Source organism: Schistocerca serialis, chromosome 9 (assembly GCF_023864345.2).
Source record: "Schistocerca serialis cubense isolate TAMUIC-IGC-003099 chromosome 9, iqSchSeri2.2, whole genome shotgun sequence".
Classification (NCBI taxonomy): domain Eukaryota; kingdom Metazoa; phylum Arthropoda; class Insecta; order Orthoptera; family Acrididae; genus Schistocerca; species Schistocerca serialis.
Window position 1 is genome coordinate 98,398,705 of NC_064646.1, and position 27,624 is coordinate 98,426,328.

General features: G+C 38.0%; 3 protein-coding genes across 3 annotated transcripts in view; 2 read left to right on the forward strand and 1 right to left on the reverse strand.

Annotated features, from left to right (window-relative positions):
- Positions 1–9,717, reverse strand: part of LOC126418477 (transmembrane emp24 domain-containing protein 2) — a 39,708-nt gene extending 29,991 nt beyond the window's left edge. The window contains exons 1-2 of the mRNA XM_050085249.1: positions 9,486–9,717; positions 9,154–9,402 (exon numbers count right to left, since the gene is read on the reverse strand). Of these exons, the coding sequence (XP_049941206.1) occupies positions 9,154–9,402; positions 9,486–9,624 (388 nt within the window). The 5' untranslated portion in view covers positions 9,625–9,717. The remainder of the gene's footprint in view (positions 1–9,153; positions 9,403–9,485) is intronic.
- A 1,706-nt stretch (positions 9,718–11,423) lies between these two features.
- On the forward strand, positions 11,424–18,891 carry LOC126418478 (14-3-3 protein epsilon). Its single transcript, XM_050085250.1, has 6 exons — positions 11,424–11,581; positions 12,687–12,886; positions 12,965–13,071; positions 13,177–13,314; positions 13,412–13,617; positions 17,025–18,891. The coding sequence occupies exons 1-6, from the start codon at positions 11,518–11,520 to the stop codon at positions 17,078–17,080; spliced, it is 771 nt and encodes a 256-aa protein (XP_049941207.1). The 5' UTR covers positions 11,424–11,517; the 3' UTR covers positions 17,081–18,891.
- Positions 18,892–19,713: 822 nt separating this feature from the next.
- The window catches only part of LOC126418680 (signal peptide peptidase-like 3), a 69,909-nt gene continuing 61,998 nt past the window's right edge, over positions 19,714–27,624 (forward strand). Inside the window, exons 1-3 of the mRNA XM_050085572.1 lie at positions 19,714–19,906; positions 20,167–20,222; positions 20,397–20,474. Of these exons, the coding sequence (XP_049941529.1) occupies positions 20,197–20,222; positions 20,397–20,474 (104 nt within the window). The 5' untranslated portion in view covers positions 19,714–19,906; positions 20,167–20,196. The remainder of the gene's footprint in view (positions 19,907–20,166; positions 20,223–20,396; positions 20,475–27,624) is intronic.

Below are 27,624 nucleotides of genomic sequence, written 5' to 3' on the forward strand. Positions count from 1 at the left end.
GCTGGTCGGACGAGTCTCGTTTCAGATTGTATCGAGCGGATGGATGTGAACAGGTATGGAGACAACCTCATGAATCTGTGGACCCTGCACATCAGCAGGGGACTGTTCAAGCTGGTGGAGGCTCTGTAATGGTGTTGGGCATTTGCAGCTGGAATGATATGGGACCCCCCCATACGTCTAGATACGACTCTGACGGGTGGCAAGTGCGTAAGCATCCTGTCTGTTCACTAGCATCCATTCGTGTTCACTGGGCATTCCGACAGACTTGGGCAATTCCAGCAGGACAGTGTGATACCCCACACATCCAGATTTGCTACAGAGTGACTCCAGAAACACTCTTCCAAGTTTAAACACTTCTGCTGGCCACGAAACTCCCCAGACATGAACATTATCGAGCACATCTGGGATGCCTTGCAACATGGTGTTCAGAAGAGATCTCCAGCCCCTCATACTCTTACGGATTTATGGAGAGCCTTGCAGGATTCCCGGTCTCAGTTCCCTCCAGCACACACTTCAGACATTAGTCGAGTACATGCCACGACCTGTCTGAGTGCTTGCAAGGGCTCTACACGATATTAGGCAGGTGTACAAGTTTCTTTCACTCTTCAGAGTAGATTTCTTCAACAATAAAATACAAGAACTAGAAAGTGTTAATGTTTGGACATTACAGATAGGTCACAACCTTATTTGGAGAAACCCAATGTCTAGAAATAATGAAGCAACTCTTTCGTCTGCCTCCATAGATTGCCAGAGATTTTTCCTTGGTGGGAGGACTGGTACAGGGTGTGCTCAGCCTCGTGAGGCCAACTGATGAGCTACTTGAATGAGAAGTGGAGGCTCAGAAGTCCATATCACACCCAATGACACCACTGGTAGAGGAAGAGACAGTGGTTGGTCAATTCTGATAGGTCATCAGGGCCAGAGTGTGGAATTTTTCTGTTATTGGTTCAGCTATGTTTGCAGTAAGCACAATTACTGTTATATGTAATTTAAAATTGAAGAAATTGGTTCATTTAGCATATTTACATGTAATTTATAAGTACTATTTTAACATTGGAAACATAGGGCTTTCTGGAGCTCCTTAAAAACTAGAATCATACAGGGTGAGTCACTAATTATTGCCACCAAGAATAACTCTGAAAGTATGGTAGGAGCTGAAAAGTTTGTGGGACAGAAGTTGCATGGAACAATGGGGGCCATAATATGACGTTGGTTTTTTTGTTGCTTGGTGGGGTCACTTCAGAGATATGAAGGTCAACTTTACTTTTTTAAAGGGAATGCTATAGTTTGGTACTTATTTTCTGACAGCGGCTATCGAGACGAATCCAGTGATGTGTAACAGTAAGATCTTTTAAGGACAACCAAGGTCACAAAGGTGGCAAGGACCTCCATTTCCAGAAGGTGTTCAAAATGATTACCATTGGTATCAATGCAGTGCTCCATCTTCTTATCACAGATTGAGTGGTAATCCTTATCACATCGGCACTTATCAAAGCACATGCTATGATAATTATCTCTTGCATATCTTCCGGTATAGTTGGAACATATTTATAAACAATGTCTTTTACAAATTCCCACAAGAAAAAAATCCAGAGGCGTCAAGTCTGGGGAATGAGCCGGCCACAACACTTCTCCTCCACGTCCAATCCAAAGGTTTGGGAATTGTCTCTGCAACTCATTTCTAGCCATCATCGAAAAATGTGCCAGACACCCATCATGTTGATACCACATTCTGTTCCTTGTTCCTAAAGGTATTTCTTCCAATAACAGACCTAATGTTTCTTGCATGTATGTAATGTACTTTCTAGCGATAAGATTTCCTTCGATGAAACAGGGGCCTAGAATTCTGTCCTCCAGAATCCCACACCAACATTCACTGACCACGGTTTTTGGTGTGCAACTTGCCGCAGCCAACATGGATTTTCAGATGCCCAATAATGCATGTTATGTAAATTAACACTTTCATGGTGTGTGAATATAGCGTTGTCAGTAAAATTAGTAAATGTGTTATCCCTCAGAATCTGAAGTTGAGCCCATCGGCAGGATTCAATGCGACACATACAGTCCGTACAAGTTAATTCTTGGTGGAGACCAATATGGTAAGGATAATACTTATGGCAATGCAGAACACGAACAACATTACTCTGGCTCATGCCACATTCCCTTACAACCTGATGCGAACTAACACAAGGATCTCGAACCACACTGGCACACATACCACTGTTAGTAACTTTCCTTTACCAGACATGTTTCCAATGCGTTAAAAATCTACTTGTTCTCAATTTACATGTTGTTGTTGTTATTGTTGTTGTTGTTGTTGTTGTTGTTGTCTTCAGTCCAGAGACTGGTTTGATGCAGCTCTCCATGCTACTCTATCCTGTGCAAGCTGCTTCATCTCCCAGTACCTACTGCATCCTACATCCTTCTGAATCTGCTTGGTGTATTTATCTCTTGGTCTCCCTCTACGATTTTTACGCTCCACACTGCCCTCCAATACTAAACTGGTGATCCCTTGATGCCTCAGAACATGTCCTACCAACCGATCCCTTATTCTGGTCAAGGTGTGCAACAAATTTCTCTTCTCCCCAATTCTATTCAATACCTCCTCATTAGTAATGTCATCTACCCATATAATCTTCAGCATTCTTCTGTAGCACCACATTTCAAAGGCTTCTATTCTCTTCTTGTTCAAACTATTTATCGTCCATGTTTCACTTCCATACATGGCCACACTCCATACAAATACTTTCAGAAACGACTTCCCGACACCTAAATCTATACTCGATGTTAACAAATTTCTCTTCTTCAGAAACGCTTTCCTTGCCATTGCCAGTCTGCATTTTATATCCTCTCTACTTCGACCATCATCAGTTATTTTCCTCCCCAAAAAGCAAAACTCCTTTACTACTTTAAGCATCTCATTTCCTAATCGAACACCCTCAGCATCACCCAATTTAATTCGACTACATTCCATTACCCTCGTTTTGCTTTTGATGATGTTCATCTTATATCCTCCTTTCAAGACACTGTCCATTCCGTTCAGCTGCTCTTCCAGGTCCTTTGCTGTCTCTGATTTTATTTCTTCTCCATGGATTTTAATTCCTACTCTGAATTTTTCTTTTGTTTCCTTCACTGCTTGCTCAATATGCAGATTGAATAACATCAGGGAGAGGCTACAACCCCATCTCACTCCCTTTTCAACTACTGCTTCCCTTTCATGCCCATCGACTCTTATAACTGCCATCTGGTTTCTGTACAAATTGTAAATAGCCTTTCGCTACCTGTATTTTACCCCTGCCACATTCAGAATTTGAAAGAGAGTATTCCAGTCAACATTGTCAAAAGCTTTCACAAAGTCTACAAATGTCAGACACGTAGGTTTGCCTTTCCTTAATCTGTTTTCTAAGGTAAGTCATAGGGTCTGTGTTGCCTCACGTATTTCAACATTTCTACAGAATCCAAATTGATCTTCCCCGAGGTCGGCTTCTACCAGTTTTTCCATTTCTCTGTAAAGAATTCGTGTTAGTATTTTGCAGCCGTGGCTTATTAAACTCATAGTTCGGTAATTTTCACATCTGTCAACACCTGCTTTCTTTGGGATTGGAATTATTATATTCTTCTTGAAGTCTGAGGGTATTTCGAATGTCTCATTCATCTTGCTCACCATATGGTAGAGTTTTGTCAGGGCTGGCTCTCCCAGGGCTATCAGTAGTTCTAATGGAATGTTGTCTACTCCCGGGGCCTTGTTTCGGCTTAGGTCTTTCGATGTTCTGTCAAACTCTTCATGCAGTATCATATCTCCCATTTCATCTTCATCTACATCCTCTACCATTTCCATAATATTGTCCTTAAGTACATCACCTTGTATAGACCCTCTATATACTCCTTCCACCTTTCTGCTTTCTCTTCTTTGCTTAAAACTGGGTTTCCACATCAAAGCTCTTGATATTCATATAAGTGGTCCTCTTTTCTACAAAAGTCTCTTTAATTTTCCTGTAGGCAGTATCTATCTAACCTCTAGTGAGGTATGCCTCTACATCCTTGCATTTGTCCTCTAGCCATCCCTGCTTAGCCATTTTGCACTTCCTGTCGAACTCCTTTTTGAGACGTCTATATTCCTTTTTGCCTGCTTCATTTACTGCATTTTTATATTTTCTCCTTTCATCAATTAAATTCAATGTATCTTCTGTTACCCAAGGGTTTCTACCAGCCCTCGTCTTTTTATCTACTTGACGCAGCCCTCAAAGCTACCCATTCTTCTTCTTCTTCTTCTTCTGTATTTCTTTTCCCCATTCCTGGCAATTGTTCTCCAATGTTCTCCCTGAAGCTCTCTACAACATCTGGTTCTGTCAGTTTATCCAGATCCCATCTCCTGAAATTCCCACCTTTTTGCAGTTTCTTCAGTTTTTATCTATAGTTCATAACCAATAGATTGTGGTCAGAGTCCACATCTGCCCCTGGAAATGTCTTACAATTTAAAACCTGGTTCCTAAATCTCTGTTTTACCATCATATAATCTATCTAAAACCTTCGAGTATCTCCCCTCTTCCATGTATACAACCTTTAATGATTCTTGAACCAAGTGTTAGCTATGATTAAGTTATGCTCTCTGCAAAATTCTACCAGGCGGCTTCGTCTTTCATTTCTTACCCCCATTCCATATTCACCTACTACATTTCCTTCTCTTCCTTTTCCTATTATCGAATTCCAGTCACCCATGACTATTAAAATTTCGTCTCCCTTCACTATCTTAACAATTACTTTTATCTCATCATACACTGCATCAATCTCTTCCTCATCTGCTGTGGTAGGCGTGGGCTTCGTGTCTATCTTGGCCACAATAATGCTTTCACTATGCTACTGTACTAGCTTCCCCACACTCCTATTTTTTTATTCATTATTATACCTACTCCTGCATTACCCCTATTTGATTTTGTATTTATAACCCTGTATTCACCTGACCAGAAGTCTTGTTCCTCCTGCCACCGAACTTCACTATATCTAACTTTAACCTATCCATTTCCCTTTTTAAATTTTCTAACCTACCTGCCCGATTTCTTTCTCCCGATAACGATGTCCTCCCGAGTCGTTCCCGCCCGGAGATCCGGATGGCGGACTATTTTACCTCCGGAACATTTTACCCCAGAAGATGCCATTATCATTTAACCACACAGTAAAGCTGCATGCCCTCGGGAAAAATTACGGCTGTAGTTTCCCCATGCTTTCAGCCATTCACAGTACCAGCACAGAAAGGCCATTTTGATAAATGTTACAAGGCCAGATCAGTCAATCATTCAGACTGTTGCCACTGCAACTACTGAAAAGGCTGCTGCCCCTCTTCAGGAACCACATGTTTGTCTGGCCTCTCAACAGATACCCCTCCGTTGCGCTTGCACCTACGGTATGGCTATCTGTATTGCTGATGCACACAAGCCTCCCCACCAACGGCAAGGCCCATGATTCATGGGGGGGGGGGGGGGGGCAATTTATCATACACTTATTTAAAAGTACAACGAGTAGGGTGAGTACGTTGAGGATATGTTTCAGTGTAGAAGTCTCTAGCTCTCACTGAATTTCATTGGCATTCTCCATAAATGAGAAGCATACCAACTTGTTTTTCGAAGGAATACATCATTCACATTTGCTGGATTCGACGATACTAGTCTTAACATTCTTATTAGTGTTGTATTGCGAAACCTTCAAATGGTGTTTACATGTCAATGGCAAGTTAGATGGATACGCGGTGAATATTTACTATTTGCACAATATACGAGAGAGAATTGTCAGAGCATGTACTTCGATAAGTGCTGATGTGATAAGGAATACCACTCATCCATGATAAGAAGATTGCAGCACTGCATTGATACCAATGGTCATCACCTCGAACACCTTTTGTAAATGGACGATCATGTCACCTTTTTGACCTTCGTTGACTTTCAAAGACCTTACTGTTACACATCATTGGATTCATCTCGATAGCTGCTACCAGAAAATAAGTACCAAACTATAACATCCCGTTTAAAGAATCAAAGCTGACCTTCATATCTCTGAAGCGACCCCACCTAGCAACAAAAAAAAAAAACGTTGTCCCACACAACTTTGGTCCCACAAACTTTTCAGCTACTATCATACTTTCCGAGTTATTCTAGGTGGCAATAGTTAGTGACTCACCCTGTATTTTTAACTAAGTCAAGTACTGCTGCTGTTGACTGGACCTTCTGAGGGAAATGGTAGGCACCATACAATTCTTTCAAAATAACTGAATAGTTGATCTTTCATTATGGACTATATCACTTAAGCTAATACTGGTATTATAGATACATAGACCTGTAGAGTGACACTATTTGGAGTACCTTTTCTAGTAAATTGACACTGTGCATGCTACTTTTAGGTAATCTGGAAATTCCCCAGCACCAAGGCATTTATTTATCACTTTTAACAGTGATTCAGCAATTTCATACATTATAGTTTGTATCATACTCTACAGGGCACACTGTAAACATCTGGGATTTTTTGAGAGTTTACATTTTTTTACATCTTTTGGATACACTCTGTTCCACATTACTATGCTGCATTTATTTCCAAATTTCACAGCAACTGCAAGATTAATTCCCAAGTCAAGAATGTCATCGCATTCATTAAATTCACTAGACTTCACGAATTGCAATCAATTAAGCTGACCAACTGTCCTACCCTCATACACCATGCTTACATACTCTATGTTAGCTCCTGGGCTATTTATTTTCACTGTATTATAATGACAAATCCAATATCACTGTAAAGTGTTCCATGGATAAATAACCAAATAAGTAAGAGGTGGACTTTTTTCCTGTGTTCATTAACCAGTTCCCATGCTGCCTTGCAACGATTATAAGTTTCTTTAATAAATCTAGCAGCATTTTCTTTTTTTATCTTTTCTTTCTGTATATCCTTTTGGCTCATAACTAACTGCTGGATAGTCTATCCATAATGTCAGTGTCTTTAGCTACTTTGGCTATATTTGGTACTGGGGCAACACATTTTATTTAGCAAAGACGAATGTTGAGAAACAAAGGAACGCAGGTCAGAGAAAGCAGATGTTAGGCATGCATCATGAACATCCATATTTTGAACATTATGTTAGATATATCGTTTCTTTGAGTCCTGGTATCCTATTCTTCAGTTGACCTACATAGCTCAACTGAAGAATGGGATACTAGTGCAAAAAAATATAAAGAAAAAAGGGATAGAAGCAATGTCAGTATGGCCTACTTCAGTTGACATATATGAGTTGTACCCCGAACTTCAGTTGATATGTATAGGTTAACTGCAATATGAGATACAATGTATGTCGACTTTTTCGCCTTCACTAGCACTAAAATCTGAGATGAACTACAAAGGTAGTATCCTTTTCTTCAGTTGATGTATATAAGTCAACTGAGGAGCGAGATACTAACGCTAGCGAAGTCGAAAAAAGCGACATACGAAAAACTCGTGTCCTATTCTTCAGTTGACCTAAAGAGGTCAACTGACCTCTTCATACTTCAACTGACCTCTTCATACTTCAACTGATCTCTTCATACTTCAACTGAGGTAGAAGATGCCAGTGTTAAATAAGTCGCTTTCTCCGTCTTTGCTAGCACTAGTACAAATTTTTTGTATTATTGGTCTTTTTGCCTTCAATCGTACCAATACCCACTGAGAAATATCTTAGTAATACTAATACTAGTGAGAGAGAATGAAGCAACAACTGTAAAATTTGTATCCCGTACTGCAGTCAAGATAGGTAAATCCATACCTACAAATGAAAATCAAAAAGTGAAAGTTGTCCAGAATGAACAACAATTCTTTCAAAATATCTAGATCTCACTAAGAATGAAAACAAGCACCGAATGAAATGGAACGAACAATTAACTTATAATTAAAACAAGTGACAAAAATCGAACCAATGTCTAGCCCTATCTTTTCAGAAATCATTTATTTCAGTTTACAATGATGACACCTTGCCACAGGAGATAACAGATTTATTATCTACAACTCGAAAATAAAGATAATATCTTGTCAGTACATTTGCTTGTGATTGCCAAAAAGTTTTATGCTACAAGCCAACAAAATAAAAAAAATAAAAAATAAAAAAAAAATTTAAAAAAAAGATAATATCTACGAGTAAATTATGATGTCATCAGTCAGAGCCGATGGGTAGTATCCCATTCTTCAGTTGACCTGTTCTCTGCATGCATTTTGATTTGACAGTTGGATATCTATCGAGTTCTAGTGGACAATTTTCATCAAACCTGACTTTAAGGGTCTGCAACATGCAACTTAATGTATCATTTGATGCCAATTCTTCAAATATTTGTTAGCAATCAATAAAAGAACTTGTTTTTTTGAAAGATTTGTAGGTTTCCTTTGTAATAACCGCACTTATAAAAAATTACATGTATTCCACCTGGGAATTTATTGTGCGGTCACTGGGTTTGTCTGTAGACTCATCATCACGGCACTGCAATCTGTAAGGCAAGCGTGAATACTTACTTTGTATTTCCAATTATTTTGGTTTTGACATCAGCGTCAAGACAAGCACCTTCTTTTGTTGGTAGATAGTTAGCCACAAATTGTCCATAACCCCTTCCAACTTCATAAAAGCTCTCTCTTTATCACTACTTTCCATGCAAGGCACATTGTAGGAACTAAAAGAACTTCTTGACAAAAATATCTATTGAAAATCATTTAAGGTCCGACAGAATCGGAAACTCGTAATTCACAGCCTCAAAGCCTAACTACAAAGACGATTATATTTGTTAGATATTCATTCAAATCGTATTTCTCAAACAGCTGCTAATCATTTCAAGCATATAAAACACTTTCTGCAAAATCGCAGCAGGTAGAGAAGAGGGCATAAGATAAGTCGTAGTAGGGCAGCTGAAAGTTTCATTGTGGTTGCAACTGGCTGAACTTACGTATAAGTCCGGAAGGAAGTAAAGTTGGCAAATCTACCTACAGATTCGTAATTTGCAAAGTGTAATCCAGTACATAGAATCATTAACCGCATGTATAACAGAACTGTACAAGACAGCTATACAATGCGGTAAACAATTATTATTTCTGCCGGTGCATGGATAAATGAAAAGGCAAGACAGGTACTCTGAAGAGACAACTACTGACTATCCTCACCTCCCCCTTCAGATGCTGGAGCTTGATCCTTAGGTGCTTCTCCTATGTCCATATTAAACATGACAACCTTAGGAGTCATTGTAGACATTTGATTACTAAAACAATACGTGTATACTCCAGTTGTATGCGCCGAAAAAGTGTATTTTCCACTGGTTTCACGTTCACCTTGATAGATTATTCTGTTATCAGGTCCGATTATTTTAACATCAATATCAAGGAAACCACCTTCAGCAATTTCAAACATCAGCCCTGAAAAAAGAAAATAATGCTAAGCATGATCACTGCATAAGGAAGCAAATCACCTGGAAGTCTGTTGCTGTCAAAACATTTACCCATTTTTGTTCCGGCTTCAACCTTGTCAAAGAAGCATTCTTCTGCATGGGCATCCACTGTTATGGAGTACGAAACACATACTCGAAAACACACGGACATACAAATAAACAATACATGAAACAACATTCTCACTTCCATTAGTCTCCTGTAAATACAGTACACGACGTATGTTTCCACGTAATGTAGCACGCGTAAAGACAAACCACTTGCGAGCTGATGGAACGCTCAAATCAAGCAAGATGCTCTCATTTCTGTAAAAAAATTAAATATTGATTTACACAGATTAAGAAAGAACTTTTGTTACTTCTTGCAGCTCCAAACTTATTATTTGTAAATATTATATTCGTTTACCGGTTCATCAATTCATCAACATATCTTTGCATTGATTCCGTAATTCCCTAACAGAGAGCGCAAATTAGAGGCGAAGCCCAATAGCGCCCTTTACAAAACGAAGTACCTTTCAGTTCCACTTCTTTTTCTGTAATGACCGTTCCAGAATGATATTGTTCACTAATATGCTTCTATCGAATTAAGTAATCTTGAAGGACAAAAGTTTTCTTTGTTGAATGAACACTTAACTTACTACAGGGATTTCCGCACAAGACTCAAATTTATTGCACCGCATACGATGTGTTGACAGTAATCATTTAGATATCAACATCAACAGAGAAATAAAACTCAATCTTTAGCTCAAAAATTCGAAATTAGCACTGTCGGTGCCATGACGCCATCTCCGCCGTGCGGCCTCAAGATACTGTGTAATAACTGCCGAGATTTGTTACGGTTTTCTCTGTCTTTCTGCTTAAATGAATTTTTAAAAAAGAATTTCTTCATAAAATCGCCTATGGTTCACGGAGATAATTGGCACAATCTCCACAAACCACGTTGTAACTTGTTGCATATAATGTAATTTGTATTACTGTATAATAACCGGCATGTCTGAAATTACGATGTCTCATACAACAAGAGAGTTGTTAACGGGCAAATAAATTTATAGCAATTTGAATCACGGAAATAAATAGCAATGCTTGTTATATCACGAGATCTTTCTAGCTACAACACTTGGATAGGAAGCTATGTGTCTGACAAAGTGCTACGGCATGTGGAACGACGATACATTCAATGATTATACATTTTTAATAAATAAGATATTACTGCACTACGCTATTTCTGCAGCTGTCTTACATAGCCAACAAAATAAAAATTCCTCGTCTATAAAAAGAATCGATGACATCTAAATCAATCTTTCAGTGTGGAATATGCGAATGTTGTTCTTTACATCTCTTTCACGGGGATAGTCAAGGAAAAGGAGTACGCAGAGCTAAGAAATCCGTTTCCACACTGCACCGACAAAATTAACTGTACGGTAAAAAAGGACCCTGCCTCACATACTTGACATAGAATTTTGCTAAAGATATGTGCTAAATGTATGGCAGTCTATATGCTGAAGTACTAAACCCAAAGCTAATACCAGCAGTACATCTGGTTACGCCGAATCACAATGTGACACATCTGTAGAATATGTTACCAGTTAGTAACATAATATAACATGGTACTCGAAATGGAGGTTTCGCCCTCCAATCGATTTACAAGCATCATGGTATGGAACGAGAAAAACATAGTTTCTAGCATTATTTTGCATCTGTCGTGATCGGGATTTGAACCTAGGATATTGCGGTCACATCACAATTCTCCCACATCTATGCGAGCTCGACTACTCTCAAAATTATTCTGTAACAGAATGTTTTAAATTTACATATACATGTTCAATATTATTTCCATGATTTTAAACTTTATAATTACTTAGATGTATTCTTTTAATTGACATGTATTTCGTAAATTTCAAACAAACTGGGACCTACAAAGTTCCTCATTTTCGTTCCCAAGCTTATGACGTAAATGGCGGAAGGACACATGGACGACACACCTTATTGACGAACTATTTTCAGTGTTGGCGGGCGCGGCCATCTTAGATATCTCTGTAATAGTGGTCGGTCCGCACATCGCGTTGTAAATCCCAGTACATCAACCATGTCGGAAAGAGATGATAACGTATACAAAGCCAAACTGGCGGAACAGGCTGAAAGATATGACGGTAAGTAAATAGCTTTTATTCTCCGCAGTATATATTATATTACATATGTATGTAAAGATGCCGACGGTACTTCGTGTGCTGAAGAGTTGCCACCGACCGAAGAGCATAGAGACCAACGGAAGCAGTTTGATATTAAACTGAAATATGTTTGTAATCCGATGGTTTACATTCATTTGAAACAAAAAGTAGGAATTTAGTTTTTCTACATCTCCGAGATACCTAAATGAAGTGATCAGAGTGGGCAAGGCCCAGGGATCGATGCGTCATCACTCGAAGGAGATGGTATTGAAAATTTCGTATTGCAAGAGCATTAGTATCCATGAATTTAGTTACTTGCGCCGCAGTTGTAATTTCTGTCGCCAAATAAAGATTTTAAGCATTACGATTGTAAGAAACTAATCTAGAAGTGCAGTAAGGTGCTTTCGGGGTTTTACTGCGTTTTAAAATTTACAAATTTTGGAACAACAAATCGGGCTAGTATTCTTCATTATATCAATACTTTTACGTGCTGGAATTGTTGGCTTCAATCAAATGGTACATCAGAAGCTTAATGACCTGCTTTCGGCACTAGCAGCGCGTGTGAAGATTGCGTGTGCGGCACTGAAGTTAACGTTTGCGGCTACACATGCCATAGTATTCGGAGTAGGTCTGTTAAAAAAATCAGTCTTAAGAAATCTGCTTCTATGGAGTTAATAATTATAGTGAAAAGTGCTGAAAAAATTTTACTCATACTATATCTGACATGCGTAAGGTATGGTACGGCAAACAGTTTTGTTGCCATGGATACTGAGGTTACAATACTGTATTGTATTGATCTTCTACATCATTGCGGTTTCTTTCCTTAATTATTTCAGCTTCAATTGAAAACACAAGCCCGAAACAGACTTACATGCTATTTTCTTCTGAAAAAGGACTCGACGAGCGGACTATGGTATCGAATGCACTTTCCTTTGCAACTAGCCACGGAAGTATTGTTTGTAATGGTTTACCACGCATTACATTTTTTTTCCTGGAAAAAATATACCCAATAAGGGAAAAATTTTTAGTCCTAGAAGCATTGTTTCCTGAACTGGAATTTTTTTAATCGCCATTCTTCTTTTTGCAGAGATGGTGGAGGCCATGAAGAAAGTGGCATCACTAGACGTGGAGTTAACTGTTGAAGAGCGAAATCTCCTGTCAGTCGCCTACAAGAATGTAATTGGGGCACGGCGTGCAAGCTGGAGGATAATAAGTTCTATTGAGCAGAAGGAGGAAAACAAAGGAGCAGAAGAAAAGCTTGAAATGATTAGAGGATACAGATCACAGGTTGGAAAGTGTTATATGTAGTTTGAGTTGTGCTTTACGTTAAACCTTAACACTGTAATAATAGAACATTTGATTTAGGTGGAGAAAGAGTTAAAAGATATATGCTCTGATATCTTGGGAGTTTTGGATAAACATCTGATTCCCTGTGCATCCACAGGAGAGAGTAAAGTTTTCTACTATAAAATGTAAGTCAGTTTCTTAGCATCAGAGTCTTGAGCTTTGTGCTTAATACCTTTGTAGAGCACTGTGCCGTACATAATAATACACTAACAAACATTTGTTTTATGCAGGAAGGGAGATTACCATCGATATCTTGCAGAATTTGCCACGGGTAATGACAGGAAGGAAGCTGCCGAAAACTCCCTAGTTGCCTATAAGGCAGCCAGTGATATTGCAATGACAGAGCTACCACCCACCCACCCTATTAGGTAAGATCAAAATCTTAGTATGTTAGAATTTGTTTGCGTGTAATTTTTCATCTGTGGAAATTAGTTTTCATTGTAATATATTTTCCAATTGTTTCAGGTTGGGCTTGGCACTGAATTTCTCTGTATTCTACTATGAGATTCTGAACTCGCCTGAAAGAGCCTGCAGGCTAGCAAAAGCCGCATTTGATGATGCGATTGCAGAGCTTGATACTCTTAGTGAAGAAAGCTACAAAGACTCAACACTAATCATGCAACTTCTGAGAGACAACCTGACGCTGTGGACATCTGACATGCAAGGCGACGGTACGCCACCTGAAGACAATCTGTTGGCAGCCTCCTGATTCCCAGGTCATTTCCCCACCTTTTCCCACTCCCTGCCATAAAATTCGTAACCAAAAGCAAACTGGTTTATTTGTAAGCAGATTCAGATTGCATATGTGGATGAAGGTTGTGGGTGGAAGTTGCAGCTTTTGGGGAATATTTTTGTTGAGTATTGGCAGAAATATTTTTTCATAACATATCAGGTAAAAATAAAGTCCCACAAGTAGAGGGGTCATTAGTTCATTAAGTTTTCTTTCTTCCATGTTGCCAGAAGGTACATAAGGAACCCTGGCTGCTTAATATTAAAGACAAATTGTTTTCCTTCATTTGTGTTTATTGGTGTTAGTATTCCACGGTATTGATAATGAACAATTAATGCCAATAATTACCATTCAGTGAAGAGAAAAAAATTGTCTTTGATAGATGTTAACTATTTTCTGATAAGGTGGTCAGCTATTGTGGGGAGGGTGAAATGAAATTTCGTGTCCACATTGGTGCAAATATACTGTAGCTTTCCGATTTGGATTCTTATCTTACCGCAAATGTTTTAAAGCAAGTTTCATTTCTTGAAGCAGGACGGTCCATTATTTTTTCAGTCTGTCTCCCAAAAGTTAGTTCATCTTGTGTACCACTGCCGGTGTGAAATATTGAACTCTATACTACTACCCAGAACTGTGCCATGAGCCATGTTTCCAATTTATTTTCACTGATTTGAAGAGGCCGCACCATAAAAACAAGTTAAAGGTTTCCACCTAAGCTTTTGTTGACAAGTACTCACTTCGTTACATATTACACAATTGGCCAATTTTGGCCTAACAAGTCATTTTCGTGTGCAGTAGGTGTCAATATATTGTAAAATTGTCTGATTACATAACGGGGCTTAGTTGATGAGCGAGCAAATGCATAATGTGCAAGCATCAAAATTAAAACCATAATGCACTCATAATTTACATCTGCCATTTTACAATCTCTGAGTGGCTCAGACTTTTTCAAGTAACAGAACCCAGGATGTTGTCCCTTGCGGCTATAGCTATTCAGAAACAAGGATATTGTCAGAAGTGCCCCAAGGAAGTGAGATAGGACTGCTGTTACTTTCTACAAACATAAATGATCCAGTGTACAGGCAGGGTGAGCTGCAATGTGCAGCTGTTTTAAGATTATGCTGTGATATACAGGAAAGTTTTGCCATTGAGTCATCGTAGAAGGATACCAGATGACTAGGACAAAATTTGTAGTTGGTGTGATGACTGGCAGCTTGTTGTGAATGTAGAAAAACTTCGGTTAATGCAGATAAGTAGGAAAAGAAACCCATAGTGTTCAGATACAGGTAGTGTGCTGGTAGCCACGCACACACAGATTAAATATCTAGGTGTGATTTTGCAAAGTGATATGAAATGGAACAAGCATGGAAGGCAAATGGTTGAATTCTGTTTATTGAGAGATTTTTAGGAAAGAGTGGTTCATTTTATGGAAATTGCATATAGTACATTAGTATGACCTATTCTTGAGTACTGTTAGCGAGGTCCGCCCCAGATGAGATTAAAATAAGACATTGGAGCAATTCAAAGACAGGATGCTAGACTTGGTACTGGTAGGTTTGAACAACAAGTGAATGTTATGGGGATGCTTCAGAAACTTAAATTGGAGTCCTTGGAGGCATTCTTTTTTAGGAACATTGTTGAGAAAATTTAGGACAGGCATTTGAAGCTGGCTGCTGAACAATTCTGCTGCTGCCAATGAACTTCTTGCATAAGGTCTACGGATACAAGAGCAATTGGGACTCTTAAAGAGTGCATATAGATGGTTGTGTTTCCAGTTTTCTGCTTGCAAGTGGATCAGGAAAGGAAGTGGTATCGGGTACCTTCTGCCACACACCATAACAGTGGCTTGTGAAGCGTGTATGTAGGTGTATAGTAATTTTACAATGTAATGACACCTGCTGTGCTTAAAAATACCCGAAATTGAGCCAGCCATGCAAGATGTAAAAAGTAAATTCTTGTCAACAACAGCTGAGGTGGAAATATGTCTTTTAGCAGGTAAACGACTGTGGTTACTGTGTACGAAGAAATTGATTGAGGGCACACACAGTTTGCAGAGTTTCTGCACAGTCAGTTTGTGTGTTGGTAAAATGGATGTCAGAAGGTGAACATTTGAATCCTGCTGAAACCACCTTTTATAACTATTGAGAATGCTACAAAAATAACCACCACCCCCTCTACAAATTGATATAACCTTACATTGATCCTTTTTGCCAGTATTGTTGATAGGGCATTGTTGCAACTTGAAGAAACTTACAAAGTGATATTCATGGGGGGGGGGGGGGGGGTTGCGTTGAACCTTGTGGTTGTATGATTATTGTCACTTATTGCTTCCATTACATCTGCCAATGATTAGTGTATGTGTAAAATAATGAATTCATGGTAAACTCCGTCACCAAATAACTGGTTGGGTTAATAAGTTTAGCATTTGGGGAAGACAAGGATGTAGCAACTGCAGTAACACCATGCTGAATGAGACAAGGGATTTACTTCGTGGACATTGAGCTGTGAGTTAATGCAACAGTATTGTTTTGCTAAAATGTAACTGGTTTCATCGTTATACATTCAGAAATGAAAATCTGGGAGCTTTTAATTTTTAATGTTCTGCCTTTCCTGTCCCTTTCCCTACTGTACACTGTCCTATAACTGAGTATGTTATCATAGTGTACTAACTTTCCAATTAAAACATAGAGAATAGATTTTATGGTATTGTCTCACAGTTCATAACTGATTATCTTGAATTTCTGAAAATATGTTCAGTTTTATTGAGTAGTAGGGCATTGTAATAGAAGAAATGACACTTGAAGACCATCTTAATGGAGAAAGTGATTATGTGGTTAAAAGAAAGCCATGTTTAGTAACCTTACTGCTCATTACTTCTAGTTATTTAGAGCCCTACTCAAAGACTTCACACAAATTTTGTAATGTTTGTTTAGTTTAAAATATATAGGGTGACCCAGAACTCTACAGACAAAACTGTCAAAGGTGGTAGTGTGGATCAAAAGGAGGAAAAATATCCAGTATACATTGGCTCTAATGTGCATATCTTAAAATTTATGTGCACTTGTTAAACTTCACTACTCTAAATCATCTTTTCTACCAAATAACTGCTCCTAACTCTTAAGGTATGCAGTTTAGATCCCATGTTTACTCACCTTTTTTTCTTAGTTTTTGTCCATTCTTTTGTCATAGCACTTAGTGATGCCAAATGTTTGTAGGGAAAAAAATTGCTTAGAAAAAGGGGTGAGGGTGTGCGCTAATAGCCTATTTCCCTGACATTTTAACTGTGTATGATATTGACAAAAATTTGTTGTATTGGTATTTTTTGATAATTCTGCTTTTTTTCCCCAGGTGAAACAGAGCAGAAAGAACAACTGCAAGATGTAGAAGATCAGGATGTGTCGTAACTTTTGTGCCATAAATTCTTAATTACATCAAAGAAAAGTTTAAAAACATCTTAACTCTGAACATCTTCATCTTGTTTTTCTGTGGTCAAAACCAAAATCGAATGGCTAAGTGATAATGGACACATGGCAAAACTTAATGTAAACAGATGTTGTGTGGGGAGGTTGTAAGAATCAACTGCTCTACCGGAACGCCCAGCAAATCAAGACGGAGGGTGGGGATGAAGATGAAGAGTAGTCATATGACAAATCTCACTGCTATAATTTTGCAACTAATACACTGTTACAGAAGAGAATACGACTTTTTTCTATGTCTGTGCGGCAGAAATCATATTTAGAATCGAGCCATTGCTATGTATAACATTTATCTGTATCACAGTATTAATAGGCATGTAAAAAGTAATTTAAAACTAAGAATGTGGAATGGTTTTGTATACAAAATTCCTTTCAGGGTATACTTATCAGTGGTGCCTCATTTATAGTTAGGAGAGGCAACTCCAGCAAACAGTGTTCCACCTTCTTAGTGTCGTCTTCATAGCTCATTGCCAGTGCAGGTTTGTTTTGTATTCAATTCCTAGTTATCATTCCAAAAGATTTGCATTTTGTTTGTATTGAGAGTATTAAAGTAATGGCCTCTGTTTTACATTTACCCTGTGTATTAGACAAAAAGTGTGTATTAATGTAATTATTTATTGGTACTTAACGCCTACTTTTTTCCAGCCACGAATCCCATAATAGTAGTTAGTGGGACGGTAGCGTAGACTGATCTTGTCCTTAACACTTTCTCCTCATCCTTGCCCCAACCTGGCACATCCTGTTCAATGAAAGCTGAAACTATTTGCAGTTGGTCCTTGGCTTGTTCTATAAAGGATATCTTCTGAAATGGGTGTGACTGCCTGATAGCAATACAAGAAGCAGAAAGATTTTCTTCTTAAACTTTGTATTTAACATGCTATATGTAGTACACCTACTAGATAAAGCTATGGAAATGCAATGAAAAAAATAAACGGAACTGATTTAATCCCTTGTGCTGTAGAGTTGTGATATTTTTTGTCACCCTGATGGAAGCTCCTGTAGTATCAGCATTTGTGATTTGTACTGAGGCTTCCTACCTACATCACAGTCTTCCTTCAGGGTGATGCTTACTGCCGAAGGTAGCTGTAAGTCATATGAGTGCCACGGTGGGCAGTGATAAACATCTGTATGCTGTAACAGTAGTGTTCATTTTGTGTTGGTGTCTTCAGTTTTGAGTTGGCTCATGTACTTCAAGAAGTGGTGTTCAGCATTTCATGCTAAACTGTCAGATTTCTGTTTGTCATGAGTGTGACATGTATTTAAGTGTGCAGATTTTTTGCCTTGTCTGTTTAATCTTAGTTACAAAATTGTGTGTATGCATCTGAAAGAAAGTGGAGAGAGTTTGTGTAGTGCTTCTGTACAAGTATTTTTGCTTTGATTTACTTAATTTAAAAATGCCATAATTTTTTATTGTGGTCCATATTGACTTTAAATTTGTTGATTTTGACCCAGCTGAATGCCACTGCTGTGAGGTAAAACTGTAACACTGCTTTGGACTTGCAAACAGTGCATTGGAAAATTTGTGTCCTGCAATGAAACAAGAGTAAATACCTGTTGTTTCATAGCCATTGTACTTGCACATTATTATTTTGGCTTTATTTAATGTACAAAACTGTTAAAAGTGCATTTTTATCTGTTATAAATATGAATATTTTTCCGTGGAAGCAATTGTCTTGAATGTTATTTAAAAGCTACATTTGTATTTGTCTAGTTTATACAAATATATTCATTCTAGTGAACGTGTGTCTCTTGAATAATCCATCCATACCAAAACCTTTCAAATAATTTATTTTGAAGCACCTAGTTTTGTTTTCCCACATTTCTGAAAGGCTATGAAGAAAAATGAGATGGTACTTAACGTGGTAGTACATTGATAGCTACATCTGTGCTATAGCAGTTTAGCTTTTCCCTTAAAAAGTGTAGTAAATTGCATTTTCAATAAAAACAAAACGTATTGACATCAGTTAAATGGAGATTAAAAGCCTTGAAAGGAGAATCAACTGAAGTGTTTTGGTATATTTTGTGGAGACATATTACCAAGCAATCAACGTCATGTGTATGCCATACTGATATATTTCCTTACATTGACAATGTACCCATCCGACGTAAATGAATGCCCCACAGTAAGTACGGAAACGTTTTATAGCGGAGAAAGCTTGCTTCAAGAAAAGTGTACATGAAAATATATTTTCTTGCAAAATTAAACTTTTACGATTGTCGCAATTTACAAAGACAGCAGAAGTCAGCCTAAACACTGATTTGAAGTTGTGTTATATTACGAAGTGTTTATCACAGCCGACAGTGATAAATACACTTCCGATCCATGCCTATAAGCGAAATAATACGTCTACAAGGGCCCCATTAACCTATGGCTGTGACATACTTTCAAAACAAAGGACATGCGCCAATGCGCATCAATATCTCCAAAGAAATTTAATTACACGTAACGACTAAAAAGCAACTGAAGTACGCAATTTTCCGTAGTGCAGCATTCCAGAGCCTAATCTTTATCTCACATACGCTTCTATGTACGAAAATACAGGTGCTGTATGATTTTCTCTCAGCTGATCACGTGACAATGTTTACCAAGATGGCAGACCGTTAGTTGAATGCCTGAGGCTCATCAGTAACAGATAGAATGACTATTGTAACGAAGTGGTAGCTCCATAAGTTAGTTTTAATGGCTTTTGAAAAACAGCTGTTTCGGCCGCGGTTTTGTAGTAGAGGAATTTTTGGGATGGTGCGATTTATGAGGTACGTAAAGGGCTGTTACTTTCATCTTACGCTTTCTCGCAACTGAAATGGAACAAAAGACCAGCCCTAGTGGTACAAAAATTAGATTTTTGTTTACGTCAATACTGAAGTCTCAGCACCGGTGACATACATATCTGTGTCACATGTTTCTCGTGCTTCCTGCAATTCCCACTGTAATTTCCACGACGATGCATATTAAATTATAGTGTCCCAACTGACAGCTGTTTGTCCATAACATTAACGAAAACGAAACTTTACAGGTGCTAGCAAAGCCGCAGGCGGGCCTTGCGATGGCCACCCCGGCCGATTATCAGTGGTAAGAAATGCAAATCATTCAGTTACTTTAATACCTTACCTAGTTACAGAACAGCTTCGTGTTTTGTTTTCGGTCCTTCAAGGATGTCAACATAATATTTTTTTACATGCTCCTCTGTGTTGTGTACAATGAAAAGGGTCGACATTATTACACTTTTTCTCCTCACTTTCGTAGGGCATATTCCATAATGGATTCGTCGAGAGTTTCGACGTTCCTTATATCAATCCTGCTCATCGTCTACGGAAGCTTCAGGTGAGTGATGAATGAGTTTTCCGTTTCGTTTAGTTGCTAGTTTTGTAGTACCTCATAAATTAAGAAAGATTATGCTTTCCAGTCTCCTGTTCTTGGTACAAATTTTCTGTCGTCGCACCAAAACTGCATGGTTTTTCTTTAAAAAAGTAGCCGTGTGTATAAAGCAGAATGTTGTCAATGTAACATGGATTAATACGAGAGTGATACTTTCGTGTTTGTGGTAACAACTAGCCTTGCATTTTGTCATGGAGTTTTCAGTTAATTGATGTGGAATAAAATTGTGGAATTCCACCATGACATAGGTGAAAGAACTACTATTATCACTGACAATGCTTATTATGTTCTGTTGTAGTCTTGTTTGTTTCCAAACCATTAGGTCCTATCTACCGTAAATCTTAATGTCTTGAATCACCACAAAATAATGTAATGTAACTATAGTTGACAGTTCACATTCATACATTTGTTTGCACAATTATTTGATGTGTAAGTGGAGAGTAGCTCATGGAACTCAATATATACAATTTGTAAATGTCAATAACTTGACTTGGTAGGAGGCACTTGTGGATTGTGGCATTCATTCTGCAGACATTTATAAAGCATGTGTTGACACGCTGATGTTTATTATAATAAAGATCAGTCACTGCCGTTGCAGCCTGAATAGGCAAGGTTTGAAAATATATATATGGAACTAGTTTCCTAATATAAATGCAACTGTTGACTGAAACATCAGTTAACACTCTTAAGAACTTTGCTTTTTAGTTCCTAGCCGGCCGCGGTGGTCTAGCGGTTCTAGGCGCTCAGTCAGGAACCGTGCGACTGCTTCGGTCGCAGGTTCGAATCCTGCCTCGGGCATGGATGTGTGTGATGTTCTTAGGTTAGTTAGGTTTAAGTAGTTCTAAGTTCTAGGGGGCTTATGACCACAAATGTTGAGTCCCATAGTGCTCAGAGCCATTCGAACCATTTTTTTTTTTTTTTTAGCTCCTAATGAAAAGAGCATTAAATATAGAGGGAACATACATTTCAGGCTTTGCAACTAATCAATCTGGTACCATAACCATTATATCCCTTCTCATCCAGTCTGGTAAGTCTCCCCTGACCCGGGATTCTGGATATATCTTATGAACTCTACTCCATTTCCTAAACCTCTCCAGTACTTTTCCTTCACTCCTCTTGCTTCCCCTTCAACCCTCCTAGCAGGAGGAGGAGTCACTGGCTCCAATTATATTGTTACATAACCATTATATGGAATTCATATCAATTAGCTTCACCTACTCACTACCTGTCATCTTCAACCTTACCTAGACCTCAGGCTATGCCTTGGATCGGTCTGCTGTCACAGCCAACATTTCAGTGGGAAACACTATCACACTCAAACCTTAATTTGATGTTGATTCACAAGATTAAGAACAAGGTACCTAATGATTGAAAATTAAACGCACTGATAACTGTAAGTACAAACATGACTCTCAGAAAATAAAAATTGGGAAAGAATATAATTAGTAGTATTCACATTTGATTTGTAGATGAAAATGTTACTTACTTTCATTAATAGTATAATATTCTTAAGTAGTTCAAGAAGACTCAATGAGTATGGATAGTAAGCTGTAAGAAAGCAAAAGTTGACTTTCCCTGTACCTTTAAAATCTTCTCAGGCTTGCATCTGGGCACTGCATTGAAATTCCTTGAAGTTTTCATGATTTTTGCTCCTATCATCTTCTGACGACGATGAGGAAGAAGAGAGTGATATTCATCAAAATGAATTTTGATGCAGCTCTGTGGGTGGAAGCCCAAGACTTCGTAAACAGTAAGAATAATATTCAGAGTTAGTAGCCAAACATCATCCAGAGACCAGTTAGAAGATTTGTTTGTATCAGTTGGTGCAGTTACTCTTTAAAGACATTTATGTGTATCAGTAACAGGCAAAACTTTTCAGATTAGCTGTGATATACATAATGTTAAAATGAGCAGAAAAATCATTACTGTTCAATAGTCTTTGCATCATGCTGCATGATTTGGAGCTTTCTTCAGTACCAAGGTTCAAAACTTTTAAATTGGTGACTCACTGACATGAAACAGGAAATTTTTATATTGCTAGAAATTTACTTTAAACAAATTCATCACTCTATCTATAACTGATCTAGATCGGGACATATTGAGATATTAGGGCTGTAAATTGGTAATATAAGTCAAGAGTTGTATATCAGAAAGAGTTTCCATTCCTATAGCGAATATGCTCCTTCAGTTTACATACAGGGTGCATCCGAAAAGTTTGTTGAATGGTCTCAGAAAATCAAGGAAACAAGAGTTACAAAGAAAATACCTTTATTGGCCTTCAAAGTAATGACCATTAGCTACAGGCACTATGCGTATCACTTCAGGCAGGGGAGTTACCTTCATAGTCTTGGATGTTATTGAATTTAGCATATGTTATAATTCAGGAGTAGGTAAGAAATGTGATTTTTTTGTTTTCTCAAAAAAAAATTCCTGCCTTGAGATAGAGGCCTCCAAAGATGACACTGCAAACACCATTTTGCAGCTGTGAATCTGGGAATTTTTTAAAAAATGCTGTATCTCTGTAACTGTTCTAGATATTTTGTTATTTTTTTATTTAAAAGATAATTGCATTATGATTACAATGGTGTCCTCCATATGGACATATCTGTCGAAGTTCTTTTACTGTTGCCTTTTGAATTTTTTTATAATTTACAGAATTTTTTTTTCTTTCAAAAATGCCAGTCCAGAAAAGTTCAATTTTTTTCTTTTAATTAGTAACATGTAGTACTATATTCCCTGTAAGGGAGAGCTTCCACTGTTAAGTTGGGCTGGTTTTATTTTTAAAACATTTTTTTAGCTTTCAAGGGTAGCCTAATGTATGTCTTCACTGAAGTAGTTTCTTACTAATTTCTTTGTTACAATGTTTGTTTCTGTTGTCTTTGCTGTGGTATTTTCCATCACTTTCTTTGTTGCGGTTATTTCTTAACACTTTCTTTGTTGCGGTTATTTCTTTTCACTTTCATTGTTGCAGTTATTTCTTACACTTCGTTGTATTTTCTTGTCAGTTTCTTTGTCGTTGTTCATTGCAGGTTTCTGTATTGTAGTTGTTCAGTTATAATTTGCTTACTGAAGAGGCTTCTAAGACATCTGAGACCATCCCGCAAGTTCTGTGTTTTCATGAGGAATTTGCCAGTTAACACAGTTGCAGTGTGTTTTGTGAAAAGGACTGTTTGAATTGTCTTCTGACAGGGGCACAGGAGAGTGACATGTGCTAACTATTTGGATATCTGTAAAAGAGTGATATATAAGACAAACAAAAAAACAGACTTTGTTCAGGTTGGGAATAAGTGTTCTCATTTGAAGACTCTGTTTCAAAGTGAAGATGTTTCCAGTGACGACTTCATGTGTTCTAAATGTTTTGACAGAATAACAGTATATGAACAAGGCGAAGCCTCCCATGGTTCAGATTTTGCATCAGTAGAGGAAGAATGAAATGCCCTGAATCAGTCAACTACAGAGGTAGGTGTTAGTCATAAGCTCTATGCATCAAGAAAGTGCAGAGAAATTACTAAAGCTATGGAGGAATACACTAGAGCAAAACTGACCACACTCTTCAAAATAGACATTCCATCTTCAGAAGAAAACGAATGAAAGTTCTCCTGCACCTCTTGCCAGGAATTTTTCAAAAATATCAATTCAGCTCGGGCATCCTACAGTGAAGTGGTGCAAGTTTCAACTATTATTCCAGAGACATTTTCAAAGATAACAATTCAGTATCAAAGTAGGCCTATATGGTAGGCAAATCAAGAAATGTGAGGTCTGTAAAAGGGGTCTTTGGAGGACCAGATCCCTACTATGGTCATTCAGTAGAAGCAGCTCAAGTTCAGATAGTGCAGTCATTTTATCTGGAAGATAAATGGGACTGTTCTCCCCAGAGTGCTAACAAAAAAGACGAAGAAGAAGAGAGTGCTATTCATCAAAATGAATTTTGATGCAGCTCTCTTTGAAGGTCAAAAAGTTGTGAGGGAAATACGGAAGCGTCCGATCCTGCCCGTCTGCTTTGACCCATAACGTCACAAATATGGCGGAAACGACCATAAACTAAGATTCCAATATGACGCATATAAAGTCGTTATGTACACATTATGAGGACGAAAATCATCGAAAAACAAACACACAAATATAAACAAATTTAGATACCCATCCCCATACAAAACCACACAAAAAGACGGGAAAAAAAACCGTCATCACAAAACTTCCCAAATACCACTAAACACAATATCATCTGGAATCGGACACTTCCCTTGACCTACATAGCACAACAGCAGCTCCCGATCCCATAAATTAGGATCAAATACTTCCCTTGGCCTATATAGCTCAGAAACATCTCCCGATACCAATACCAACATACACAGCCACACATTGGGATCGAACACTTCCCTTGACCTGCGCACTGTTAATTTTATCCGTCATATCCATTTCTGAACAAAAACAACAACAGATTAATTTTACTAATATTACCACACGACGTACAGTGAACAACACTAAATTAACCTTCACACAAAATCGTTAACTCACTGAAACGAATTCCACTACAAACTCAGCCGACACTCTAACAATTCTGGATAATGAGCAGCGCCATCATGACGTCACACACGACAACACCCTTATGTCATGGGTCAAAGCCGACTCATGGGATCAGACGCTTCTGTCGACCCGTTGTGAGAGTGAAGAGTTACATGACTCACAATATTAAAGAAACTTTTGTAATTTATAACAGCAACTATACAACTTCACGTATTGGAAGATAAAAATTTTATGCACTACAACCTAATGGGTAGTGCCACACCCACCGGTTTTTGAGTGTACTGCGATAATTTTGAACTTTATGTGGTAACTTTGAGGAACTTACCGGAGCACGTGACATATGACACCTTGTTTGGGCATGTGAAGTCATTAGTAGTCTGTGATGTAAAATGAGAGACTTCTTTGTTTCAAGAATGTGGTGACTGTCTTGGAAAGGGAGGACTGTCTTTACAGACACTTGCCCTGGAAGGTGTAGCAGATAACTCTGCAGAAATTGCATATTCTACGTGGGAGGAAAATAAACTAATCAAAAAAACTATTGCCTTTGATAGTTTCATTGATGAACTTGGTAAATGGTCAGTGAAAGCAATAACACACCAGCATCTGAAAAAATTGCTACAATACCACATTGTAAAAGTTAAAGGGTTTGTACAGCGTGAAGAACTATGTTTAGTGCTTCACTGTGGTTTTGCTGAGAACTGGTATGTAATTCTCCCACAACAAGTACAAGGGTATCATTGGAGTGATGACAAGGTTTCAATTTTTGCAGGAGTGACATATTTTCAAAACAAGACCACAGGTGTTGCAGTTATGAGTGATGACACAGGACATGACTCAGCACATCTTTTGCTAGCAATGCACAAAATTCTTCAACTGCAAACAGGGGCGGAGAAGATCATCATCATTTCTGATGGTGCTTCTAGTCATTTTAAACATTGTTGCCAGCTGTTTGAATTGAGTAAGTTGCTTGTGCCAATTGACTGAGTATACAGTGCTACTGGTCACGGGAAGGGGTCTTGTGGTGTTGTAAGAGGCCCACTGAAGCATCATGCTACAAAACATAATCTTTCCAGACCAAATACAGCTGCAATTCAGAATGGTGGGGATTTTACAAGAGTCATGTAATCCATGATATTTTACACAGCCCTCAATTGTTTGTCCAAAGAGGAAATCGACGATTTCTGTGATCAGAAAAAAGAAGAATGGTCCAAACAAACTACTCCTGTGAAAGGAATTCAGAAGACATTTATAGACTCAAAGTGATGGGCGAACTCATATTGCACGCACTTAAAAGAGCAACAAACAAGAAATTTTATTTGTTCGGCCAACACCTCGGAAACAGCAGCGTAACATTCAGATTCACAACCTGAGAAAAGGGGTGCTTGTGGCGTGTGTGTATGACTGTGGCTGGTGGATTGCAGAGATTATAGATACCAGTTACGAGTCAAATGAAATTGTAAAGAATTTTATGCTGCCACATGGACCAGCAGCTGGATATGGTTTCCAGCTGAAGGACAGCAACAACGCCATCATTGCTCACTTCCTGTTCACAATATTTTGAAGACTGTAAGTGCTCCACTTCCTTTTGGTTCAACAGGAAAGCATCACACTATATACTGAAGCAGTGGAACACATTTTTATTTCATTTACTGGCTAATTTCAGTACAAACCAGAGTGCAGAGAAGTTGTATAAGTTGAAACCTTTTAAGTCTTTGGACCTTTCACGTACATTTTGTAACAATTTAAAATGCTTGAAAAATGAGTCTCTTACTCTTATTTCAAAACTAAAATTATGTTAAATAAGGTTTTGTTTTGATTTTCATGAGATATATTTTTATGTGATACTAAAACAGGTTTTATGTATGGCAAAAATTTCAGTTGTTTATAAAACCTGTTCAAACTAAAAGTGGAATCTCTCCTTTTCAGGGAATGTAGAACTAAATAGTGCTAATAAACAGAAAAAAATCAAAATTTTATGGATTGGCATTTTTGAAAAAAAATCCATAAATTATAATTTCAGAATACTATAGTAAAAAACGTTGACAGATGAATCCAAATGGAGGATTTCTTTGTAATCATAAAGCAATTCTCTTTCAAATAAAAAAATCAAAATATGTAGAACTGTTCCAAAGATACGGCATTTTAAAATTTTTTCCAACATTCACATCTTCAAAATGGTATGTGCAGTGCCATTGTTGGAGGGCTGTATCTCAGAGCAGAAATTTTTTTGGAGAAGCAAAAAAAATGTGTTCCTCACTTAGTCCTTCATTTTAACATTGCTAAGTTCAATAACATCCGAGACTATGAAGGTAAGATTTTTTCCTAGCCTGCCTGAATTGGTATGGGCTATGCCTACAACGCACTTCTGACAATGATTGTGAAGTTGTGAAACCTGTAGGCAAATACGTCCTTTGAAATCACTCAAAACGCCATATTCATCCATTGTTAGATATCCGTGTCTTGTTGCTGAACTTCCTCATTCAAAGAAGCTGACTTCAACATCCTCCATATTCTCCAGTTTCAGCTCCAGCTGACCTTCTTCTTCTTCTTCTTCTTCTTCTTCTTCTTC